This window comes from Rhinopithecus roxellana, chromosome 4 (assembly GCF_007565055.1).
Source record: "Rhinopithecus roxellana isolate Shanxi Qingling chromosome 4, ASM756505v1, whole genome shotgun sequence".
NCBI lineage: Eukaryota > Metazoa > Chordata > Mammalia > Primates > Cercopithecidae > Rhinopithecus > Rhinopithecus roxellana.
In genome coordinates this window covers 98,586,704-98,598,823 of record NC_044552.1, presented here as the reverse complement: position 1 = coordinate 98,598,823, position 12,120 = coordinate 98,586,704, and the positions used below count along the sequence as shown (strand labels likewise).

Here is a 12,120-nt window from a genome sequence, read left to right as displayed (position 1 = left end):
ATGTCTCTCAATTAAATCAAAAACTAGAAATTATTAAGTTCAGTGAAGAAGGTACACTGAAAGCCCAGATACGCCAAAAGCTAGGCCTCTTGCACCAGTTAGCCAAGTTGTAAATGAAAAGGAAAAACTCGCGGAGGATGTTACAAGTGCTACTCCAGTAAATACACAAATGATAAGAAAGCGAAATAACCAGTCTTTTTTTTTTTTAAGACAGAGTCTCACTCTGTCACCAAGCTGGAGTCAGTGGCGTGACCTCAGCTCACTGCAACCTCTGTCTGCCTCCCAGGTTCAAGCGATTCTCCTGCCTCAGCCTCTTGAGTAGCTGGGACTACAGGTGCACGCTACCACGCCCAGCTAATTTTTTTGTATTTTTAGTAGAGACAGGGTTTCACCATATTCGCCAGGCTGGTCTCAAACTCCTGACCTCGTGATCCACACGCCTCAGCCTCCCAAAGTGCTGGGATTACAGGCGTGAGCCACCACGCCTGGCCGAAAGCGAAACAGTCTTATTGCTGATATGGGGAAAATTTCAGTGGTCTGAATAGATCAAACCAGCCACAACATTTCCACTTAAGCCAAAGCCTAATCCAGACCAAGGCAACAATTTCCTTCAATTCTATGAAGGCTAAGAGAGGTAACAAAGCTGCAGAAGAAAAATCTGAAGCTAGCAGAGGCTGATTCATAAGGTTTAAGGAAGGAAGCCATCTCTCTAACATAAAAGTACAAGGTAAAGGGCTGTTACGGAAGCTGTAGAAAATTATCCAGAAGATATAGCTAAGATAATTGACGAACATGGCTACACTAAACAACGGAAAAACAGTCTTCTATTAGAAGAAATTGCCATCTAGGGCTTTCATAGCTAGACAGAAGACAATGCCTAGATTCAAAGCTTCAAAGGACAGGCTGACTTTCTTGTCAGGAGCTGGTAACTTCAAGTTGAAGCCAGTGCTCATTTACCATTCTGAAAATACTAGGGCCCTTAAGAAGTATGCTAAATCTACTCTGTCTGTGCTCTATTAATGAACAACAAGCCTGGATGACATCCCATCTGTTTACAGAATGTTTTACTGAATTTTTTGAAGGCCACTCTTGAGACTTACTGCTCAGAAAAAAAGATTCCTTCCAAAATATTACTGCTCACTGACTATGCACCTAGGCACCCAAGAGCTCTGATGGAAATGTACAGGGAGATTAATGTTGGTTCCATGCCTACTAACATAACAGCCCATGGATCAAGGGGTAGTTTCAATTTTCAAGTCCTATATTATTTTTGTTTTTCTTCACAGAGTGGGTTCCCTAAAAAGGTCTTATTATTTAAGAAATATATTTCATAAGGTTATAACTGCCATATGTAGTCATTTCTCTGATGGATCGGGCAAAATAAATAAAAAATTTTCTGGAAAGGATTCACCATTCTAGATGCCATTAAGAATATTCATGATTCACAGGAGAAAGTCAAAATATCAACAATAGGTGTTTGAAATGTTTATTATAACCCTCATGGATGACTTTGAGGAGTTCAAGACTTCAGTGGAATAAGTAACTGCAGATGTAGTAGAAATAGCAGAAGAATTATAATTAGAAGTGCAGCCTGAAAGTTAGCCAGGCATAGTAGCACACACCTGTAGTCCCAGCTACTCAGGAGGCTGGGGTGGCAGAATCGCTTGAACCCAGGAGTTCGAGGCTGCAGTGAGCCATGATCATGCCATTGCATTCCAGCCATTCCAGGAGGACACAGTGAGACCCTGTCTCAAAAAAATATAAAAAATAACTGTTTTTGTTTTTGTTTTTTTTGAGACAGAGTCTTACTGTGTCGTCCAGGCTGGAATACAGTGGCGCGACCTCAGCTCACTGCAACCTCCACCTCGCAGGTTCAAGCAATTCTCCTGCCTCAGCTTCATGAGTAGCTGGGTTTACAGGCGCCTGCTACCATGCCCAGCTAATTTTTATATTTTTAGTAGAGATGCAGTTTCACCATGTTGGCCAGGCTGGTTTCAAACTCCTGACCTCAAGTGATCCGCCTGCCTCGGCCTCCCAAAGTGCTGGGATTACAGATGTGAGCCACCACGCCTGGTCAATACAAACATTTTTTAAAGCGGAGCCTGAAGATGTGACCAAATTGCTGCAATCTCATGATAAAACTTTAACAGATGAGGAGTTGCTTCTTACAAATGAGCAAAGTGGTTTCCTGATATGGAATCTGGCCCCAGTGAAGATGTGAATATTGCTGAAGTGACAATAAAGGATTTGGAATATTACATAAACTTAATTGATAAAGCAGCAGCAGGGTTGGGGAGAACTGACTCCAACCCCGAAGAAAGTTCTACCACGGCTAAAGAAAGTTCTACCATGGCTAAAATGCTACAGAGAAATCTTTCATGAAGGGAAGAATCAATCTATGCAGCAAACTTCAGTACTGTCTGATTTCAAAAACTTGCCACAGCTAAAGAGATCCGTTGAGAGAAGCCACACAGCACTGCAAATTCCATGAGACAGGCGAAAAACCATGAGCTCCCAAAGTGTGAAAGGGGGGAAAACCCTGCCTCTGAACACACATTCCCCACTGGGGAATCTGAAAATCCAGATCACAGGAGAAGGATTTAACTTTACCTACAGCTGAAATGAATTTAGGGAGCCAAGTGAAGTCTAAAAGTAGAAGCAGCAGCAGGCAGAGTCTTGTGGGCACTCCCAGTCTCCAGCTCAAGTCCAGAGAAGCCATTCTTGACTACATCTCACAGGGGCCCTCAGGGAAAGCAGACAGCAGAATTAGGGAGGGTCATGGGGGAAAAAAGCTTCCAAATGAAACTCATAATAATTCTGACCGGGCATGAATTTTCTTGAGCAGAATCCAGGGAATGAATGGGAACTGCTACAGATACAAGCACAGAAGCTGCCCAGTGGGCAGACACGGAGGCAGACAGGGAGGGACAGGGCCTGAAAGCCATGCTCGCTTTCTCAGTGGGGAAACTTACATTCAGAGGCAAGGTCTGAGGAGTGGGGGAGTGTACCACAGAAGACCAGCCTCACCAACTGCATGGGATCTGGGTGAAGTCTTTCATTACCAGCTATCCCCCACTTCCCTGGCAAACTATATGACGCAGCAGAGGCCGCCATAATCCTCTCTGGAACATAACCCTATTGGCCCAAGAACTACCCCCCATCCCCTACAGTGGCTGCAGTAAGCCCCACCCAGGGAGAGTCTAAGCTCAGAGCCACCTAACCCTTCCCCTACCTGATGGTATTTCTCTACCTGCCCTGGTTGCTGAACACAAAAGACAGAAGATTCTTGGGAGCTTTATGCCCCACCCATCGCCTGAGAAACCAGAATACTTACCCTGGCCAACTTAGGACAAACTTAGATCCCCCAACTAGCACCACAGCTAATGCTCTCTTGAAAGCACCGCCTCCTGGCTGCAAGCCAACTAACTCAGGCCATTACAGCAACTCATGACAAAATAATCCTGCTCCCAGGAAAGATAAAATAACAGCTAATATACCACTGCCTGCAACAATCTGGCTAACCAGAGGTCCTGAGTCTGTCCACATGACAACTTCACTACTAGCATAACCAGCATTCAAGAAAGCCGACACATTAAATGTATCTACAACCAAGGACTCTCACAGAGTCTACTTACTGCCCTGCCACCCTTACCAGAGTAGGAGCTGGTATCAATGGCTGGGACACCTGAAGATGGATTACATCACAGGACTCTGCAGACATTCTTCAGCACCAGCCCTGGGGCCTGGTAGCTCCACAGTGTGACTAGAACCAGAAGAGCAATAACAATCACACCAATCCAGCTCTCAGGAAGCCCCAAACCCCACCCCTAGAGGAAGGGAGAGAGCACAACATGAAGGGATCAGCCTGTGGGACAAAAGAACGAAATAAAGATGGAAATTTAAAAATTTTTTGAACTGAATGGTAACAGTGACACAACCTATCAAAACCTCTGAGACACAGCAAAAGCAGTACTAAGAGGAAAGTTCATAGCATTAAATACCTACATTGCCAGGCATGGTGCACTGCTCATGCCTGTAATCCTAGCACTTTGGGAGGCCAAGGCGGGCAAATCACAAGGTCAGGAGGCTGAGGCAAGAGAATCGCTTGAACCCAGGAGGTGAAGGTTGCAATGAGCTGAGATGGTGCCACCACACTCCAGACTGGCTGACAGAGCAAGACTCTGTCTCAAAAATAAACAAATAAAATAAAAATAAATGTGATACATCACATGAACAGAATTAAAAATAAAAATCACATGACCTATCTCAATAGATACAGAAAAAGTATTTGACAAAATCCAGCATCGCTTCATGATTAAAACCTTCAGCAAAACTGGCACAGAAGGGACATACCTCAAAGTAATAAAGCCATCTATGACAAACCCATGACCAACACTATACTGAATGGGGAAAAGTTTAAAGCATTCCCCCTGAGAACTGCAACAAGACAAGGATGCTACTTTCACCACTTCTGTTTAACATAGTACTGGAAGTCCTCGTCAGAACAATGACAAAGAAATAAAAGGCATCCAAACTGGTAAAGTGGAAGTCACACTGTCAGTCTTCACTGATGATATGATTGTATACATAGGAAACCCTAAAATCTCATCCAAAAAGCTCCTAAATCTGATAAATGAATTCTTTAAAGTTTCAGGATACAAAATCAACCTACACAAATCAGTAGCACTGCTATGCACCAACAATAGCCAAGCTGAGAATCAAATCAAGAACTCAATCCCTTTTACAACAGCTGCAAAAAAATAATAATAGAATACTTAGGAATATACCTAACCAAGGAGGTGAAAGAGCTCTACACGGAAAACTACAAAACACTACTGGAAAGAAATCACAGATGACACAAACAAATGGAAACACATCCCATGCTCATGGATGGATATAATCAATACCGTGAAAATGAACATACTGCCAAAAGCAATATATAGATTCAATGCAATTCCCATCAAAGTACCATCATCATTCTTCACAGAACCAGAAAAAGCAATCCTAAAATTCTTACTGAACCCAAAAAGAGCCCAAATAGCCAAAGTAAACAAACCAAAAAGAACAAATGTGGAGGCATCACATTACCCAATACTACAAGACTATAGTAACCAAAACAGCATGGTACTGGTATAAAAATAGGCACACAGACCCATGGAACAGAATAGAGAACCCAGAAAGAAAGCCAAACATTTACAGCCAACTATCTTCAACAAAGCAAACAAAAACATAAAGTGGGGAAAGGACATCCTATTCAACAAATGGTCCTGGGATAACTAACAAGCTATGTGTAGAAGAATGAAACTGGATCCTTATCTCTCACCTTATACAAAGTCAACTGGAGATGGATCAACTCAAACCTAAGTAAGATCTGAAACCATAAAAATTCTAGAAGATAACATCAGAAAAAACTCTTCTAGACATTGACTTAGACAGTTCATGACCAAGAACCCAAAAGCAAATGCAACAAAAACAAAAATAGATAGGACCTAATTAAACTAAAAAGCTTCTGCACAGCAAAAGAAATAATCAGCAGAGTAAACAGACAACCCCCAGAGTGGGAGAAAATCTTTGCAAACTATGCATCTGACAAAGAACTAATATCCAGAATCTACAAGGAACTCAAATGAGTAAGAAAAAAATAAATAATCCCATCGAAAAGTGGGCAAAGGACATGAACAGACAAAAGAAGATACACAGTTGGCCAACAAACATATGAAAAATGTTCAACATCACTACCAGGGAAATGCAAATTACAACTACAGTGAGATACCACCTTACTCCTGCAAGAATGACCATTTTTCAGTCTATTATCAAATATCAAAAAATAACAGATGTTGGCATGAATGACTGCTGGTGGGAATGTCAATTAGCACAACCACTATGGAAAACAGTGTGGCGATTCCTTGAAGAACTAGAAGAACTACCATTTGATCCAGCAATCCCACTGCTGGGTATCTACCTAGAGGAAAATAAGTCATTATCTGAAAAAGCCACCTGCACAGGCATGTTTACAGCAGCACAATTTGCAATTGCAAAAATGTGGAACCAGCCTAAATGCCCAACAATCAATGAGTGGATAAAGAAAATGTGGTGTATATATATACCATGGAATACTACTCAGCCATAAAAAGGAATGAAATAATGGCATTCACGGCAACCTAGATGGAGTTGGACCCCATTATTCTAAGTGAAGTAACTCAGGAATGGAAACCCAAATATCCTGTGTTCTCACTTGTAAGCGGGACCTGCACTATGAGGATGCAAAGATGTAACAATGATATAATGAACTTTGGGGACTCAGGGTGAAGTGTGGGAGGGAGGTGAGGGATAAAAGACTACTAAAGTGTACACTCCTTGGGTGACAGGTGCACCAAAATCTCAGAAATCACCACTGAAGAACTTATCCATGTAACCAAGAACCAGCTGTTCCCCAAAAACTACTGAAATAAAATTAAAATGTTCTTTAAAAATATCTTTACTGGCTGGGCGCGGTGGCTCAAGCCTGTAATCCCAGCACTTTGGGAGGCCAAGACGGGCGGATCACGAGGGCAGGAGATCGAGACCATCCTGGCTAACACGGTGAAACCCTGTCTCTACTAAAAATACAAAAAAATTAGCCGGGCGAGGTGGCGGGCGCCTGTGGTCCCAGCTACTCAGGAGGCTGAGGCAGGAGAATGGCATGAACCCTGGAGGCGGAGGTTGCAGTGAGCTGAGATCCGGCCACTGCACTCCAGCCTGGGCGACAGAGCAAGAATCCGTCTCAAAAATATATATATATATCTTTACTAAAGATCCCTATTTGAGCAATCAGGATCTTAGTATCTCTTCCAACCTGCTTCTCTCTCCATAAGCCCTAATAATATCAGCTATCTCACTGCATAAGCCAGACATTTCAGACTAAATTTTGACCCTCTTTCCCTCATTCTAAATACATTAAGTTCCATCCATTTTCCCTTCTTAATATCTCTCAATTTAGCCTTCTACTCTTCATGTCTCACTTCTAAACCATCACTACTGTCTTTGACCTGGGCTACAAGTTCCTAATTAGTCTATTTCCATTCCTCTCTCTATCAATTCATTAAACACAGAAAAGTCAAAGTAAGCTTTTAACCTGGATTCAAATAATCTCATCTTGATGCTGAAATACACTGCAATTGTATGCCAGTGAAAATTTAAAGCATATGAATATTAAGATACCTTATCACACCCTACTTGCCTGTATGATCAGGCTATTCTCCAACCTCATAACCTCACATCTTCCAGAATAAAAACACTTTTTCAGTCTATTATCTCTCCCATCATCATCCTACATCATCCTATCCTAACAGAAACTTTCCAAAAACGCCCCCTGCCAACTATTTATCTAGAAAACTTCTATTTACTCAAGATAATTCATGTATGACCTCCTCTGGGAAGTCTCACCTGATCTCCTTCCTTCCCATCTCTTCTTCCTCAACCTCAAAGAATTAGGTTTATTACCTCTGATTCCCATCGTATACTACAATAGTCTTTGCTACATGTTTTACAACAGAACTGTGCTTAAAATGGATGGTTTGCTACTCCCATGAGACTGTGCTTTTTAAGGGTAATATATCTTAGCCATCTCCCTAGCACCCAGGACTAGCACAAAGTAGACATTTAAATATCTGCTAAATAAAATGACTTCAAAATCACCATCACTATCACCATCACACTATCCCTAGTACCTGGGACCACAAGTATGTGCCAATGCACCTGGCTGTGTCTCATATTTACATTCCCACAGTTCCTAGTAAGCTCTTTACATAGCAGGTATGAAATAATTTTATGTTGAATGATATACCTTTAAGAAACTAGGGAGGGCTGGGTGCGGTAGCTCACGCCTGTAATGCCAACACTTTGGGAGGCCGAGGCAGGCAGATCACCTGAGGTCAGCAGTTGGAGACCAGCGTGGCCAACATGGTGAAATCCCATCTCTGCTAAAAATACAAAAATTAGCTGGGCATGGTTGTGCACAGCTGTAGTCCCAGCTACTCAGGAGACTGAGGCAGAAAAATAGCCTGAACCCAGGAGGAGAAGGTTGCAGTGAACCAAGATCTCGCCACTGCACTCCAGCCTGGGTGACAGAGCAAGACCCTGTCTCAAAAAAAAAAAAAAAGGAAAAAGGAAAAGAAATTATAAGTTTGTTTTCTTCCAAGTATTCACCTGAAATCTATTAACACACAAGGAGGAAAAAACAATTCTTCAGAAAATAAAGCTTGGCCCTGTCTCCAAGAGCTCTCTCTCATTGCAAGTCTGGTTTCATTAGAGAAGGTGACTTCACAGGGAAACATATTACATGTAGTTAGTACCATTTTCTTTCTGATTCAGGAAAATTATGAACTTCTAGTACTAGTGAAGTGAATCCTAATATTTACAACATATAAGTTTGAACCGCCATAACATTTTCTTCAATATGCAAAATATCAAAGAAATTACTGTGATGGTTAATACTGAGTGTCAACTTGATTGGATTGAAGGATGCAAAGTATTGATCCTGGGTGTAGGGGGCGTTGCCAAAGGAGATTAACATTTGAGTCAGTGCGCTGGGAAAGGCAAACCCACCCTTAATCTGGGTGGGCACCATCTAATCAGCTGTCAGCACAGCTAGAATATAAAGCAGGCAGAAAAATGTGAAAAGACTTGACTGGCCTAGCCTCCCAGCCTACATCTTTGTCCTGTGCAGGATGCTTCCTGCCCTCAAACGCTGGATTCCAAGTTCTTCAGTTTTGGGACTCAGACTGGCTCTCCTTACTCCTCAGTTTGCTGACAACCTATTGTAGGACCTTGTGATTGTGTGAGTTAATAGTTAATAAACTCCCCTTTACGTGTGTGTGTGTGTGTGTGTGTGTATATATCTCCTATTAGTTCTGTCCCTGTAGAGAACGCTTACTAATAAATTACACAATTAAGTACAAATTACTTTTTTTTTGAGATGGAGTCTCACTCTGTCACCCAGGCTGGAGTGCAGTGGTGCAGTCTCAGCTCACTGCAACCACCGCCTCCCGGGTTCAAGTGATTCCCCTGCCTCAGTCTCCTGAGTAGCTGGGATTACAGGCACACACCACCACGCCATCATAGCTTTTTGGCTATTCATATATCTTATTTTGTGAAGTGTACAAATTTTTTGCGAGTTTTTTAAGTCCTTTGAATTTATTCTGTATAATACATTGATGGTGGGACTATCAAGTGTTACCGCTTTGGAAAAGAGGTTGGCAGTTTCTTAAAATTCTTTAAACATACACCTATCATATGATGCAGCCACTCCTCTCCTAGAGATTTACACAAAAGGAATGAAAGTATATGTCCATACAAAGAATTGTACATAAATGTTCACAGCAGGTTTATTTGTAATAGCTAAAAACTGGAAACAACCCAAATGACCATCAATAGATGAAGAGGTAAACAAATTGTGGTATACCCAGAACAATGAACTACTACTCTGCAATAAAAAGGAATAAACTATTGATACATGCATAATCTGGATGAGTATCAAAATAATTATGCTTAGTGAAAAAAGCCACACACACTTCCTTCCACCCCAAGCAGAGTACTCACTATGTTTCCAATTATTTAAAAATTTCTAGAAAATGCAAACTATAATTACAGAAAGCAGATCAGCAGTTGCCAGGCAAAGAAGAGATTTAAAAAGGGATAGGAGGAAACTTTGAAGGGTGATGGTTTCATGGCTGTTTCCTAGGAAAGAGATGTATTTCTGTATATATAGTCAAAATTTATCAAATTGTACGCTTTAAAGCCTATTGTATTCAAGCTCAATAAAGATGAAAAAAACTACAAGAAAAATGATTTAAAAAAACAAAAACCCAGCCAAGCGGGGTGGCTCTCGCCTATAATCCCAACACTTTGGGAGGCCGAAGTGGGAGCATTGCTTGAGTCCACGAGTTCAAGACCAGCCTGGGCAACATAGTGAAACCCTGTCTCCACAAAAAATAAACAAAAAAAATTATGGCTGGGCACGGTGGCTCACGGCTGTAATCCCAGCACTTTGGGAAGCCAAGGCGGGCGGATCACTTGAGGACAGGAGTTGGAGACTGGCCTGGCCAACATGATGAAACCCCGTCTCTACTAAAAACACAAAAATTAGCCAGGTGGCTAATTACAGGTGGCACGCACCTGTAATCCCACCTACTTGGAAAGCTGGGGCAGGGAGCCGAGATCACGCCACTGCACTCCAGCCCGGGCGGCAGAGAGAGACTAAGTCTCAAATATATATATTAGAAATGTGTATATATAAATTAAATAAACAAAAAAAGTAGCCGGGTGCGGTGGCAGGAGCCTGTAGTCCCAGCTACTTGGGAGGCTGAGGTGGGAGGATCACCAGCCTCAGTGACAGACCCTGTTTCACAAAAAAAATAAAAACAAAAAACTAACAAAAACACCCTACCGATCCCCAGTCTCAGTGTGACCCCATTTCACCGCTGGGAACCACCCCTTCCCTCCTTATCTTCCTCCATCTCAAGACTGACACTCATCCCTTCTTTCGAGGGGAAGGTTGAATCCTAAAAGGTTCGCAAACTACTAAGACTCAAAGTACTCCCACTGTATTCCTGGATCCTCACCTCCTGCCACCAATCTCCTCTCTACCTTCACATTCGCACAGTTAGCCTTGCAGGAATAGTGACAAGTGCCCCCCATCCGCCGACCATCCCCTCCCGTTCATGTTCCCAAACATTCGTCCACGAAGCGTAATCAGAGCATATCCCAGTCCTGAAATACCACTAACGGGCACAGAACCACCAAAAGCTGAGCTCCTTGGTCGGCCCACCCCCGGACACGTCGGAGTGTGGAAATTCGAACACCCCCCAGTCCAGGTTACCTGCCACCGGCTGGCCGCGCCGGGGACAGTTCAGCCACCGCGGCGGGATCTTGTTGTGAGCCATGTCTTGGGGACTGCGCAGAGCTGCCCTCCCTCACCAACGTTCGCCGCGCCTTTGCAGCCGCCTCCCCGTGGTCCGGTGCGCACCGGGGTCCGAGACACCCGAATCGCAGCAGTAATCCGAATTCCAGCCGCTCCAATCGGGGTAACGTCAGGGGCAGCGCGCCACTTTCATTCAGGATCAACTCCACGGCTTCAGGAGAACCCACAATGCACCGCAACTTCCGCCCCCGAAGACCCCGCCCCCTTCTTTCCGAGGTCAGAGGGAAAGAAGAGGAAGCTCTGCGGAAGGATAGCAAAGAGTTAAGGCGGCGACGAATGGGAGGAGCGGGCCTTCTCTGGCCCCGCTCGGCCCCGCCCCGCCCGGTCGCGCTCCCAGGACGCGCAGTTGCGCTCCGGGTTTGCCTTTGCGTATGTGGAATTGCGTTTGTACCGAACTCCGCAGGACGAAGCGTGTATTTTTTTCCAATCTAGACAACCTAGAGTAACCAAAAAAAGAGGGAAGCCAAGCCCCTTTCCATGCGTTGATTCCCCGCCACTTCCATTAAGGCATCTGTTTTACTGATGAAGGAGGCCTTCTGAGCGTTACCACAGCTCAAGCTTGGCGTCCCAGCCGGATCGAGGTTTGATTTGGAATTAGGGAAAGTTGTTCAAGGGAACAAGTCTTACGAGAATTCTAAGGGCGTGAGATTGGAGTACCAGAAATGGGGAATTTTTCTTTTGGTGAGCACTTACGAGGATCTATGAAGCGTCTGAAATTAATTCCGGAACACTTAGAGTTTTGTTTGTATATTTCTGTATCAAAGTTTCAAAGCATACTGAGGAGTTTGAGAAGGTCCATGTCTCCAAAAAAGTTACTAATTAATGTGTATAATTGACAAAGGCGGGAGTTGCTCAGTGGAGAACCTCTTCGTGGCGGTGTTCTCCTTTGCCTACCAAATAAACAGTCCCTTTTATTTTCCCTTCGAGTTAAGCAGAGGTGCTTGGAAGCATTTTATAAATGCCGTCCTTTAACGAGCCTTTCCTTTGTTACCAGATTAAAGTGTTAAAATATAAAGCTGGATGATGGCAAATCAATTATAAAGTAGTTTGGCTTTAAACACCAGTGTTGTATTTGGAACTGCAAGAGCATAAGGCTGCAGGGAATACATTTTTAAAGCTTCGGTGGGGAACTTTCTGGGAAACTCAACCCCTTGAATGCC

General features: G+C 43.3%; 1 protein-coding gene across 1 annotated transcript in view; it reads right to left on the bottom strand.

Annotated features, from left to right (window-relative positions):
* RNGTT (RNA guanylyltransferase and 5'-phosphatase) overlaps positions 1 to 11,238 on the bottom strand; it is a 330,605-nt gene extending 319,367 nt beyond the window's left edge. The window contains exon 1 of the mRNA XM_010357776.1: positions 10,859 to 11,238. Coding sequence (XP_010356078.1) covers positions 10,859 to 10,922 — 64 coding nt within the window. The 5' untranslated portion in view covers positions 10,923 to 11,238. The remainder of the gene's footprint in view (positions 1 to 10,858) is intronic.
* Positions 11,239 to 12,120: the final 882 nt, after the last annotated feature.